Source organism: Staurois parvus, unplaced genomic scaffold (assembly GCF_062004578.1).
Source record: "Staurois parvus isolate SC_StPar_1 unplaced genomic scaffold, SC_StPar_1.0 ptg000183l, whole genome shotgun sequence".
In the NCBI taxonomy this organism is placed as follows: Eukaryota; Metazoa; Chordata; class Amphibia; order Anura; family Ranidae; genus Staurois; species Staurois parvus.
Genome location: NW_028317979.1, coordinates 9,771,699 through 9,786,612, shown reverse-complemented (window position 1 = coordinate 9,786,612; position 14,914 = coordinate 9,771,699). Strand labels below are relative to the sequence as shown.

Genomic DNA, 14,914 nt, shown 5'->3' with positions numbered 1-14,914 from the left:
TAGACTGCCAAACTAGCAGATCTGTTGCTGGCTAAAAAAGCTTCCAGTTTTAAAACTGGTCCAAAACTTACTGTATGCAACTATACTAGAAAAGAAGGCTATTACTGCACAAATCTGCTTCCATGAATGAATGTTGGATTGCTGCCGGAAATTCAACTGAACATTTGCAGATAAGCAATATGCTGAATGTTGGATTCCTCTATGCTGCAAATAGAGTGACAGAAGAACAGTTCATAGAAGTTAAAAATACAGAAATGACATATGCTGTATAGTGCAGTGGTTCATAAGCGGACACAGTGGCCATTCAGATATCAGATATTTGCCATCTGGAGGAAACAGGCCAATAAAGAATAATGAGCATGACTGGCAGAGTTCACGGATATACACACACATTTTATGACTTGGAACCAAAATTCACGCAAAGAGAACAAGGCCAGATTCTGAGCATTCACACAAACAGGAAACTGTGAGATTAAAATAAAATGGCCCGATGGATCAATTGCCTGATAAATATGTATGACAAAGTATTTCAGGGTATGCACATTTGACATGTGCCAGCTGATCTGTGTTTATGGTCTTCACTTCAGATAAAATAAAAGTCTGCAATTACATGTCCCTATCTATAAGGACAGGTTGTATAAAATCGGTGCCGATGACCGGTATCATTCACATAATGCCATTGGTATTGGAGGAAACCTGTCCCAAAAGAAATATGGTGGCTACCATCGCTGATCTTCCTAAACTGGCCAAAGATGGATTGAAATTTGGCAGGTTCAGCAGGGACCAGCCTAATTACGATCTACGTGTAGCCACTCCTGTTCAAGAGAAGTCAATTGTTAGATCGACTTTTGTTGAACGGGAACGTTAGAATAATGTAGCCAATCACCAGACATTGTTCAGAGTATTCCAACAGTGGAGAGTCCCTCTGTCAGAACACAATGTTCCTACGGGAAAGGATTCCTCCATTCACCTCATTCGTGTACATGGAGGATTCGGGTTCAGCTTACTGGCCAAGGTGTCCTTTTATGAAACAGAGAACAGTGGCGATCCTGAGGATCATTGCTGATCTCTGATCATTTGTGGTTTAGGAAACAGAGATGATCAGTGGAGAACATGTTCTCCGCTGATCATCTCAGCACACAGATGGCCAGTGTATGAAGGAGTGATGTCAGCCCTTCACTGGCGATCTGTGTTCTCCCTCCAGATTCTCCAGCCCAAGCTGGAGAATCGGAGGAACTTCAAACTAAACAGCGATAATTTACCTCTGCATAGTAAACGGTGTTTGATTGATTTCTTACTGTAATCTCGCGAGATTATAGTAAAAGCAGCTGTTTTCCAGCGTTTGTAGATCGTTCTCCCTTCATTCGGAGAACTGATCTACACCGCTTCATAAAAAGGCATTCACAGGAGAACTGTGTTCTCCAAGAATGCCGGAGAACTGAGCAGCGATCATTTACCACTGCTTGATAAAAGGACACCTAAATGAAAAACCAAAATAATCTATGGCCAGATTAAAGAAGAATTTTGGCTATACACTTATCTAGCCTTATAACTGTCCCCTACCCCTTCCTAACAGCAATGCTAACTAGCCTGTTTAAGACAGATGTACTTACCTATTTCAGCCTGCTCTGGTCCAGTCATGTGACCCCCTGTATCAGCTAGTGGCAGCTGCAGGAAAGAGGAGAGAGCTCTCTGTGGCAACAGCATGTAAAGTTTGGAGCTTCAATAGCCTATCCATTGTCGGTGCTCCCTCCTCACCCCTGCAGCCGTGCTGGCTGACACAGGGGAGACAAATCACATTACCAGCCAAGAGTGGCCTGAAAATAGGTAGGTATGTACATCTTTCTTACACATGTTAGTTAGCATGTGTAAGAGGAGGGAGGGGACAGATTAAACTACTTAGGTGTATAGCTGATCTGGAACAAGCATTCACATCAGAAAGTTGGGGAGAAGACACAACTTCTGCATATACATGTTTCAAATCTAAACTTTAATTAAAGTATAAAAGCAAAACTTTTCCTTTTTTGGAAAGACTAGGGAAGGATTAGAGCCCATGTTATGTGTTTATTGCAGTTTGTGTCCCTGCTGGGGAGTTTCATCTCAATTAGTTTCTGGAGACCATTGTCACTGGGACTGAAGTGAGGAAAAATCCAAAATTCTGAGTTGCCACCAGAACAGGGGTCAAGGGGAAACCTTCCAATGGGGTACAACTGTGATTTACTTTTTTTTGGGGGGGAAATTTCCACTTCCCGTTGTGTTTGTATTTTTTTAAACCATGAAATGCCTTTTTCTTTAAATTTTGCAGTGATGTACTTCCTGATGTGTTCATCCTCCAGGCTGCATCCTGGGATTTCTATGTCACATTCCAGGGGTCAGTATTTTGGTGTTTCATCATAAGTCTTGTTCATGTGCAGACAAGAGCCCCCCCTGCACATGCACAGATAGCCACAGGTCTCCAGTCCATGGGTACTACCAGAGAGGCGTGGAAGTCTGCACATGTGCGGAGGGAGCTTGCACATATGTAGACATGCTGCTCCCATAGACCTGGTAGAAACCTGTGGTGTGTCTGCACAAGATATCTTTCCAAAATAGCTGCAAGTGAGTAGAGTGACAAACAAGAACTTTGTGCCTGAAGGAGGACACCACTGGGCTCCATGGACAAGCAATTATTTTTTTATATATAAACATACAGGAAAAATGATCAGGGACTAGGGAAACCATTTTAGCTAGGTAGAGTAAGGTTCCTCTTTAAAGCCACTGGATCAGCAAGACAGGCCAGGTAGCTAGGATTTTCAGAAGGAGAAGTCAGCACTGGCAGCTAACATTTTCTCAGTACAGGTTTTCTTTACCACCACCACAAAGGCATAGATATACCCATCTCCCTCATAAATATTGCCTGTCATCATCCCAATTCTGCTCAGTACGGATCTACCCCATATATTTCCAATGTGGGCTGAAAATTGATTGCATATCCTTCCATTCACAATGTTTAAGATTCAAAAAGGATCACAGTCTGAAGGGAAGAAGGTGATCTGCTTCATGCTTTATTTTCTTACACAGTCACAATATACCTCCTATATATGACATGGTTTACACTGGCATATGGAGTACGACATTTATGAACAAGAGAAGACTTCTCATGATCTATGCAAAACCTCTGTAAATAAGAAGATAACGAAGCCCCATTCAGCCATCAGTGGGATTTTGGTGTACCCTCATTCCTGACAGAAACCTAATTGTGGTTTCACAATTTCTGCCCAGCCAATTTCAAACAAATTAAAGATAAACATGTTGTACAATTTCCTCGTTTACATAACCTATAGAGAAGAGGCTGCTTTATTTACATGGAGACCCAAAAAAGAACATCACTGTAGTAGTAGTAGGTCTAAAGTGAGCCGATCACTAGTCATTACCACACTCGGTATGGGCATCATAAGAAATATTTATATTTATGTATTATATATAATTTTTTTAAGGAGGTACAAATGCAGTGAAGTGCACAAAGTGCAATTATCACAGCAGCCAGTCAAATGTTACCTTTCACCAGATTACTGGTCTACCTAATGAAAGAAGACTGGTGATTGGCTGTTGTGGGTTTGCTCTCAGTCTCAGCCTAAAAATAGAAATGCTGATGTGATGAAGAATCACTCAGCACTGAACACCAACATGAATTCACATTTCCGTAAACATTTGAATTTCATATCAAATGTATTGTGCGTTCTAAAAATATAATTCTGGAAAGTTATTTTCAGACAATGAGTAAACGAATCAGAAATGAAAATGACTTGCTGGAATGTACAGACTGTTTGATACTTTCTCCAGGCTGCATGTCAGGGAACAGTTTCAGTTTCCCACACTTATGATCACACACAGATCTAATCCAGATGCTGGTTCTGGTTCATGTGCGGTCACAATACGTGCATTACATACATTGTATTCATGGGAAAACGTGCCAAATAAGCCTTTACTGGATGAGGTAGAGAATTGTTGGCTGATGAAAGCTGAACTAGCCTCAGACACTAGATGGCAGTGTGACACCAGTTGTGTGCAGCTTTCCCCATCACACTAAGCCAGTGGTTCTCAACCTTTCTAGCGCCGCGACCCCTTAATACAGTTCCTCATGTTGTGGTGACCCCCAACCATAAAATTATTTTCGTTGCTACTTCATAACTGTAATTTTGCAGTAGGAGGAATAGTGCCACGTCATTGGTGTCATTGGGAGGAATAGTGCCCCATCATTGGTATCATTGGGAGGAATAGTGCCCCGTCATTGGTGTCAGTGGGAGGAATAGTGCCCCTTTCATTGGTGTCAGTGGGAGGAATAGTGCCCCTTTCATTGGTGTCAGTGGGAGGAATAGTGCCCCGTCATTGGTGTCAGTGGGAGGAATAGTGCCCTGTCATTGGTGTCAGTGGGAGGAATAGTGCCCCGTCATTGGAATCAGTGGGAGGAATAGTGCCCCATCATTGGTGTCAGTGTGAGGAATAGTGTCCCATCATTGGTGTCAGTGGGAGGAATAGTGCCCCATCATTGGTGACAGTGGGGGGGAATAGTGCCCCATCATTGGTGACAGTGGGGGGGAATAGTGCCCCATCATTGGTATCAGTGGGAGGAATAGTGTCCCATCATTGGTATCAGTGGGAGGAATAGTGCCCGATCATTGGTGTCAGTGGGAGGAATAGTGCCCCATCATTGGTATCAGTGGGGGGGAATAGTGTCCCATCATTGGTGTCAGTGGGAGGAATAGTGCCCCGTCATTGGTGTCAGTGTGAGGAATAGTGCCTCGTCATCGGTGTCAGTGTGAGGAATAGTGCCCCGTCATCGGTATCAGTGGGAGGAATAGTGCTCCATCATCGGTGTCAGTGGGAGGAATAGTGCCCCATCATCGGTGTCAGTGGGAGGAATAGTGCCCCATCATCGGTGTCAGTGGGAGGAATAGTGCCTCATCATCGGTATCAGTGGGAGGAATAGTGTCCCATCATCGGTATCAGTGGGAGGAATAGTGCCCCATCATAGGTGTCAGTGGGAGGAGGAATAGTGCCCCATCATTGGTGTCAGTGGGGGGAATAGTGCCCCATCATAGGTGTCAGTGGGAGGAATAGTGCCTCATCATTGGTATCAGTGGGAGGAATAGTGCCCCATCATTGGTATCAGTGGGAGGAATAGTGCCCCATCATTGGTATCAGTGGGAGGAATAGTGCCCCGTCATTGGTATCAGTGGGAGGAGGAATAGTGCCCCGTCATTGGTATCAGTGGGAGGAGGAATAGTGCCCCGTCATTGGTATCAGTGGGAGGAATAGTGCCCCGTCATCGGTGTCAGTGGGAGGAATAGTGCCTCATCATCGGTATCAGTGGGAGGAATAGTGCCCCATCATTGGTATCAGTGGGAGGAATTGTGCCCCATCATTGCTGTCAGTGGGAGGAATAGTGCCCCATCATTGGTGTCAGTGGGAGGAGGAATAGTGCCCCACCATTGGTGTCAGTGGGAGGAATAGTGCCCCATCATTGGTGTCAGTGGGAGGAGGAATAGTGCCCCGTCATTGGTGTCAGTGGGAGGAGGAATAGTGCCCCGTCATTGGTATCAGTGGGAGGAGGAATAGTGCCCCGTCATTGGTATCAGTGGGAGGAATAGTGCCCCGTCATTGGTATCAGTGGGAGGAATAGTGCCCCATCATCGGTGTCAGTGGGAGGAATAGTGCCCCATCATTGGTATCAGTGGGAGGAATTGTGCCCCATCATTGCTGTCAGTGGGAGGAATAGTGCCCCATCACTGGTGTCAGTGGGAGGAGGAATAGTGCCCCACCATTGGTGTCAGTGGGAGGAATAGTGCCCCATCATTGGTGTCAGTGGGAGGAGGAATAGTGCCCCGTCATTGGTGTCAGTGGGAGGAGGAATAGTGCCCCGTCATTGGTATCAGTGGGAGGAGGAATAGTGCCCCGTCATTGGTATCAGTGGGAGGAATAGTGCCCCGTCATTGGTATCAGTGGGAGGAATAGTGCCCCATCATCGGTGTCAGTGGGAGGAATAGTGCCTCATCATCGGTATCAGTGGGAGGAATAGTGCCCCATCATTGCTGTCAGTGGGAGGAATAGTGCCCCATCATTGGTGTCAGTGGGAGGAGGAATAGTGCCCCATCATTGGTGTCAGTAAGGGGAGGAATAGTGCCCCATCATAGGTGTCAGTGGGGGGAATAGTGCCCCATCATTGGTGTCAGTGGGGGGAATAGTGCCCCATCATAGGTGTCAGTGGGGGGAATAGTGCCCCATCATAGGTGTCAGTGGGGGGAGGAATAGTGCCCCATCCTTGGTGTCAGTGGGGGGAGGAATAGTGCCCCATCCTTGGTGTCAGTGGGGGGAGGAATAGTGCCCCATCCTTGGTGTCAGTGGGGGGAGGAATAGTGCCCCATCCTTGGTGTCAGTGGGGGGAGGAATAGTGCCCCATCCTTGGTGTCAGTGGGGGGAGGAATTGTGCCCCATCGTTGGTGTCAGTGGGGGGAGGAATCGTGCCCCATCCTTGGTGTCAGTGGGGGAGGAATAGTGCCCCATCCTTGGTGTCAGTGGGGGAGGAATAGTGCCCCATCGTTGGTGTCATTTGGGGGAGGAATAGTGCCCCATCGTTGGTGTCATTTGCGGGAGGAATAGTGCCCCATCGTTGGTGTCAGTGGGAGGAATAGTGCCCCATCATTGGTATTAGTGACACCAATGATGGGGCACTATTCCCACTGACACCAATGATACTTACCTTGCAGACCCCTGCTCCAGCCTGGGCTCGCTCGCTCCCTCCCTCTCCCATGGTACCGACACTTACCTGTCAGATGTCTTCCTTCTCCGGCAGCTCTCCTCCTCTTCACTCGCGCGATCTTCGCGGTGCCGCTCGGCTCCTCCTCTCCAAGCTCCACCTCCTTGCCGGTGATTGGCCGCCTGTGTGCCTCTCCTGAGCTACAGTGCCGGCGGCCAATCACAGGCGAGGATTGATCTCGAGGTGTGTCCAGATGACAGGGGCGGCATGTCATCCCGCCCACACCTGGAGACGGCGGTGGCGGCGGCGGCGGCGAGGAGCGGTGTCTCGGTTCCTAAGACCATCGGAAATATGTGTTTTCCGATGGTCTTAGGCGACCCCTGTGGAAGCGTCGTTCGACCCCCAAAGGGGTCGCGACCCCCAGGTTGAGAACCGCTGCACTAAGCTGATGGATAATAAGGCTTGAGAGCAAAAAAAAATCTCTTTACTTAATATCTACTTAATATGTTTACCAGGCATGGTGATTATTATTATCATTATTATTATTATAAGTACTTGTATAGCGCCGTCAGTTTACGTAGCACTTTACATAGGTATTGTACATTCACATCAGTCCCTAACCCTCAAGGGGTGTACAATCTAAGGTCCCTAACTTACATTCATACATACATATACTAGGGCCAATTTAGAAAGGAGCCAATTAACCTACGAGCATGTCTTTGGCATGTGGGAGGAAACCGGAGTACCAAGGGGAAACTCACACAGGCACAGGGAGAACATGCAAACTCCAGGCAGGTGGTGCCGTGGTTGGGATTCAAACCAACGACCCTAGTACTGCCAGGTGGAAGTGCTAACCATTTAGCCACTGTGCTGCTCATTTTAAAATTATTAAAATGGAAGACCTTCGAATGTAAGCTCCAAGGAGCAGGGCCCTCAAATCCCTCTTGTATTGAACTGTATCATTGCTGTATTGTCTCCCATTATATTGTAAAGTGCTGAGCAAACTGTTCGCGCTATATAAATCCTGTATAATAATAATAATAATGCAGCTATGCAGCTTTACAATAACTTTCCACATTTCCTGTTCCTTCAGTATTCCTCTGTCAGGATATAGTACAGTATATAGTGCCAAAAACCTCCCTATTCATTATCGTATCCTCAATAGATGAATACGCTGTACTCAGGTGTGTAAATACATGCTTACTTTTACAGATGCTCATTACACTGTCCTCCCATCTCTGTCTGCAGATGTCAGGACGCATTGAGCGTTGAATGCGTGACCACAGAAACTCACAAAAAGCACTCCTGGCTCCATTCCCTACCCACGCATGAACAGTCCACTCTCCCTCCTAGCTTAGCATTCTGCAAGAGTGAAAGAGAGAGGAGTGCGCATGTGTGGGTAGGGAACAAAGCAGGGAGAGCTCATTCCTATGTCCTGCCATCAGTTAGGAGAGGACAATAAAAGGAGCATATGAACAAGTAAGCATTTTTTGTATAAAATGGAGCACAGCATGTTAATGTACTGAGAACTCTGTAATGCATAGGAAGGTTTTTGGCATATGCAAGTAAAGGTAAACTAATCCTTTAACGAGAAGATCAAGCTACAGCAATAGTCCATCATACGTTTAATACAACAGAGCATGGAATAAGTATTTGTACATTGGTACAGAGCAGGCATTCCCAAATGGCGGCCCAGAGTCTGGACAGGGACCGAGTAACAGTCCTGTCCGGACCACGGCCCCATCACTTAGAAGCATGGGTAGACCCCTCTTCTGTGTGTACTCGCCCGCCTGCCACCACTACTCTTGCGGTTACACTCACAGCAGGGCAGAGGGTGGGAGGCACAGCTGGTCTGCATGGAGGGAGGGAGCAGCCCACATTTTCAGATTAACAAGCGGGTGAGGCGTTGCTAAAATATGAGCCAATCCTTGCAACCATTCACTCCCTTGTTAACAAGAGTTGGACAGCTCCCGTCCTTGCAGCAGACCTGCCCTCCTGTGAGGTCAAGAAGATAAGTCCACCCTGCCATGCCTGCCTCCCCCTACCTTGTGTTAATATAGGACTGTGAAGGGGGGGAAAGCTGTAACTACAATGGGGACTTTGGTTTAGTGGGGGCTGTGATTGCAAGAGGAACTGTGTTTGGGGGGAGGGGACGTGTGAGGGGTGATTTGTAATTGCAAAGAGTGCTGTTATGTAAGGGGGGATTGTGATTGCAAGGGGGGGCTGTGATGTGTGGAGGAGGACAATGATGTGAGGGGGCTCTGATGTGGGGGGGGGGCTGTAATGTAATGGGGGGCTTGTGATTGCCAGGAGAACTGTGATGTGAGGAGGGGGGGGTTGTAATTTTAGGGAAGGGTCTGTGATTGCAAGGGGGGCTGTGATATAAGGGGGGGGGCTTTGATATATGGAGAGGGACTGTGATGTGAAAGGGGGGGTCTGATGTGAAGGAAGGGTCAGAGGACACTGATGTAAAGGTAGCTGTGGTGTAAGGGTGGCTGTGATGTGAAAGATCTGAGTCACAGAAATAAAAAAGAGATTCAGACCTCTGCAGGAAGAAAAGTTTACTGACCAGACCTTCATGAATTGTAATTCAGTACCCCTGGTATAGACTGATAGTTTCCGGGGAGAACATATATTGATGGGCCGATCTTAATATGTAAGGACACACTGTGTGGGGCCCTGTACCAAAACACAATAGATGGATTCTGTGTTGCAATATTCAATCATACAATATACATACATATATACCCATTTCTATCTGTACACCTGCATGTATCATTTCATAGGAATTGCTGAGTTTACTAGGCAGAGTGTGTAAGGCTCTTAGGGATTACCTGTTTTCAATGTGCAGGGTCTGGAGAGGTTCTGGAGGTAAGCATGAGATTATGAGGGAGCTAGAGAACTGGAGGTCTTGGGAGGAGCAAAGAGGACAATTTTGTTGTATTTTGACACAAAGTTAGTGATGTAGCTTGAGGACGAGTTATGAATGGATTTTTTATAGTTACGATTTTATGTGTTGGGTGAATGGAAACCAGAGGAGGGATCGACAAACACTAAGCAATTGGTAAGGTGGAGGAGTCTGGCAGCAGCATTTATAGTAGGCTGAAGGGCCAAGTTGCAAAGGTTTTGTTGGTATTTTGACAATGCTATGGAGGATAAGATGGCACAATCTGGACAGTGATTGGATGTAGGGCCAGAAGATGACCCATAGGAATAAAGGACAAACTCCAGTCCGAAAAAATCATTTCTGATTAGACGTTGCCTTGGAGCTGCTGGGAGGTTTATTCCAAACAAGCGATCAACAGGGATTCTAAGCAAAGAGACGCTCAGCAGTCAGCAACAAGGGCATACAGCCAGTTTTTTCACTTCTTATTTTGGAGAAACTTTTAAATAAATCTGTTTCTGCTTCATTAATGGCGACGCAGGAGAAGTCACAAGTGCCAAGTTTAGAATTAGTCTGGTGCTTTGGTGCCCTGGCAGCCTTTGTATACTCTCTAGTCACCCTATTTTGTCTCCACATTTTGTGCTGCTTCCAATGTGATTGCTCTTTCACAATTCCCTTTTATCCAAGAAGTAAAAACAGTCCATGCAACTCTGAATCTGTCTGCTAACCAGCCGCGAAAAGGGATTTGCAAAAACAATAGCACGTTGTCCCCTGTGTGAGACTAATGCGACTTGTATGGAGCGGATAATGGATGTATTAGCTAGTGCTGTAGGTTTTCTTGTGTGCACATCCCATAGAAGCAGCATCCCCCCTCTCGTGGGACACAAGATCAGACCGGACTGGGAATGAGTATCTACAAATTACTGAAGTTGAGCTCATTAACTCACAAATCAAGTCCTTGTGAGCTAAATATAGGGAATGTAGGCCATGCCAGTCACTGCTTATCCCACAAACCGAAAAATCAGAGTACTGGAATACAAGAATTCTATGTTCTGATATAAAAGGTGATCTATGAACTGGACCAAGGTGTGTAGAGTAATTATGACCATGTTTTCTGCTTTCAGCCAACTTGAGATATATATGCTGTGTAATTATCAGTGTATTACAAAAGAGCCAAAACTTTTTTTCTTTTTAAGTGGGGGAAAAGTCATTCTTTTTTTTTTACTTTCAAATATCTGGGACCCCATTGGGAACACTGTCACCAACAACAGAATTAGAGGAAATATAAAAAATGTACAGAAGGTAAGAGGAAATCCTACAAAGGGGACACCTGTTGTAAGGAGAACTGTTGAAGAGGAGACTTACCCTCACTTTAGAGGGATTTCCACATTTCCTGCTGTGTCTTCTGGACAGGAAGTTAATGGAAATCTCCCCAATGGGTCACAGACATCGCAAAAAGGGGAAACTGTGTTATAGACATTTCATTTTCCATCCAAAGCTAAAAAATGTAAATAAAGATGAACTCTGTGATACGCAAATACAGTCTGCATGTGTATTCTTGGTGTGCCTTGTGTATTTTTTTCCATATCTGCGATCCAATGTGAAACATTTCCTCTATGCATGTTTGATGTAATCAAGACTAGTCGCCGCTGCTCTGTCTCCTTGTGCAGGGTGATTGGTCTTGTCTGTGCCCCCTTCTATAGTGTGCAGACAGCCTGTAGTGGGTGGGCATCTGTCCACCTCTCTGTGCAGGCTATGTGCAGCCTATTAATGGGGTCACTGCTACTTTTACATGGTAATTTTTGGGTTGCAAAGTTTGGCACACACAAAGTGGATATAGCTATTGAGGAAAATTCTTGTTTATATGTTGTGCCTGGAGTTCAACTTCAAAGTGTATGTATAGTCAAAACTTTTCTTTTTAGTTTTCAATAGGGTATGTAATGGTTAAAACAACTTTGTTATTTTTTTTTTCTTTGCTTTTGTCCTGTAGGGGAGAACTCCCTTCACTTGCTGTCTTGGAGATGCAACAAAAAGTGAGAGGAACTCTCCAAAGTGAAGGGAAATTTCTCAGACAGTTGTCACCAGAACAGATGTCCCTACTGGATGGTTTCCTCATTCATCTTATTCTGGTGATGACTGTGAAAGTTTGTATTTCCCATCATTTTTTGTCCCAAAAGGATATATAGAGAGGGTAAATCTCCCTCAGTGGGAACACAGATAGCAATAAAAACGTAATAGAGGTTCTCACCTATCCCTACTTTATCCAAGGTACAATTTATGGTGAACTTTAAGCATGTATTATATGTAATGTAGTAGAGTATTGTACCATGTAGCTATGGATAGTAGTAGGAAGATAAAGATGTAGGGGATACCTTTGGTTTAGCCAACGGCCACAGAAAAAACAAAAAGTATCACCTACATTTTTACCTTCCTCATGTAACATTTTTGCATAATAAAGGGCAAATATCAATCCAGTTACTAATCTGTTTAGTAATGGGTAACCCACATGAATAACAAAAAGGTATGCACATCCCCCAAGTTTAGTATTAATATCTGAAGTAACTGTGCTTTGAGCAACATTTTTTTCCTATATTGGGCTTAAAGGGAACCTGTGCAGATACCACCATATTTCCACCATTACCTTTAGTAGCCTTAAAAGTTTGCCCCTATCCAATTTAGTTTCTGCATCCTACAATCAACTATTCAATCATCCAACAAGGGTGCCTTACTTTCACTTACAAATTCTCTAAAATAGGTGGAAGGACAGTCAGTGCAGCTTTTCCATGAAGTCAGTGAAAATCAGAGAAAGAAGCATAGAAGAGTCTCACTCCCCCTGATGCATTTATGTAAATAAAATGTAACGTTCCTAACAGGAACAGCAAGGACATATTAGCTGTTGTAACCAGATCTGTGAAAACAAGTCCTGATATCTTGTCACCAGAAACCTCCGGAGACTTAAAAAGGTAATAACCAATTCAAGTCACCAGAATCCACCCAAAATAAAATATTAGCCATGAATGGACTCGCTTTTTATTGCAAAGTCGTTTCTTGTGTATACAAACTAAAACAAAGACATATGTAAAGTTTCTGGTAAATATGTGTAAATGAAAGCTTACCTTTACATATTCCATGGTGGAATCCAGAGAAGCATGAGCCCTAAAATGGAACAGAAAGGAAAACGTAGTCAGTAAAGCAGAGTTGTCCTGCGGCCAGAGAAAAGGAACCTGTTGTACTCTGAGATATCAGTTTCCACCCTTGTTCTATTACAATGTATATTTCACAATTTCTGCACCAATGTTCCTTATTCTTTCCAAGGCTGAGCTGTCCCAGTTACTGTTGCTTTTTATACACTGCTGTCACACTAGGGACTCTGTAGCACAATTATACATTTCATTATTGGCTATTACACCAGTGCTGTGTTAAAGTCCAGTTCAAATGCTGCTGCTTTCCATAAACATTACATGGCAGCACAACCACTGTAGGTGAATATATATTATACAAACAAAGCTTCATAAAACAATAGGAACATTATACCGGGTTTTATTTCAGGTTGATGTTCACGAAAACGACTGTGGGAGAAGCCTAAATTTCAAGGTAAGGCATTTTGCTCTTGTTGGCAACGACAGGTCAAAAAAAGTGCCAACTTTTACCTTTACCTGCTTAGAATGTGCCAACTTTCCAGTTGGATTGCATCAGTTATCCCTTTCCAGCCAGCAGAAACCAGCCATTTATGAGTTCATAACACCAAAGAGGTCCCCATCACGTGATAACTGTGGATGGCTGGTGCAGTGATCACATGATCAGGACCTCATCCTACCGTCTCCTAAAACAATGCACAAAACAAACCATCCATGAGAGCTGTGTGCACACCATTAAAGCCAATCGCCATGCTGCTATATATATGTGTGCCACCAACATTAATGAGATAAAGCGACTCTGTCACTTAAAAAAAATAAAGCTGCTAGCAAGCATAAAGTGCAGGCACCCATAGGTGCTTTGACATATCAGTTCTGCATGTTCTTGTTATGCCCAAATATTGGGAAGCTGAAAACTGTCAATGCGCCAGTACTTCCTGGTACATGATGGAGCTTGCCTGTGCTTCCTGCTTCCCACATTTTCCTATGAGTTGGTAATCCATCCAATCAGGTGTAGGGGAACACGCAAGCTCCAATGCTACCCAGGAGTGTCAGAAGTTTGTCTATTCAGAACAGAGTTAATAAAGTCACATGAATCACTCATAACCTGCTAGGTGTACTCGAAAGATGTTTGATAGTGTTGGACCGATGTAGCTAGAGGCCAATTCAAATGTATCAAAAATAAAATGCACCTTCTTTGCAGGACTTTGCTTTGGGTTCACATATATGCAGGCCGGGATGCGGGCCAGGATGCAGTGCGATTATACAGGTCGGTGCGATTCTGATGCAATTTATTAAAGTGTATCACATTGGAAACCACACCCACACTGCACTGAAAATTGCACAGGACCCTTTTTAAAACCATACTGTGGCCAGCACACACGTGTGTGAACGGGCTGAGCAAAAAACTATTTTATTTAACATGTGATGCGAATTGTTGCGGTTCAAAATGCACCCAAATTTGCAAATATGTGAACCGAGGCATAGCGACCCAATTCTGGGCCTAAGCAGCTGCCTTTGGGATCCTGATAATCCAATCACTCAACACATGAACAACGTCCATGTGTGTGGCCATTGTGTTTCATAGAAATGGACACTTACCTCTTCACAACGATTTGTATTGCGAATAGCAAGAAATAACATAGAAAGCATAAACTGAGGCTGGACTGAAGCTAGAGTAATCCAGCAGCATGTATACATTCAGCTGGATCTGCAGGGTAGTGTAGCACCAAAACTGCATAGAAGTCAATAGGACGCGATTTTGCATTGAAGTCAACAGGGGTAGTTGTTGCATTGAATTGAATTATCATTATCGCACCTTTTTTTCTTCTATCAGAAAAACACTGCTAATCCTATTTTCAGCCAATAATTTTTGGCGGAAAATATATCGGTGCATCACTACTGTAGGGTGTACTTGCAAACCTGGGGGCCTCATGGTAGTACCACAATGCTACTTAACCATTTGACTGCTGCTGCCTAATTCTCTTTGTGAAAATGTTAGTTGCTTGGCTGTTATTCTGTTCCACAGACTTCAATACTTTGATTTATTAACATGGAACAAGTAAGCAGATCAGGAGTACTGACATATCACTAACATTCCGTTAACTTGAAATGTACAGTTCAAAACAGGCCAAAACTGAAAGTTAAACATTGATATTC

General features: G+C 44.5%; 1 protein-coding gene across 1 annotated transcript in view; it reads right to left on the bottom strand.

The window, feature by feature from the left end:
* BCAR3 (BCAR3 adaptor protein, NSP family member) overlaps positions 1 to 14,914 on the bottom strand; it is a 176,220-nt gene that overhangs the window by 93,201 nt on the left and 68,105 nt on the right. The window contains exon 3 of the mRNA XM_089677301.1: positions 12,737 to 12,776. Within this exon, the coding sequence (XP_089533427.1) occupies positions 12,737 to 12,776 (40 nt within the window). The remainder of the gene's footprint in view (positions 1 to 12,736; positions 12,777 to 14,914) is intronic.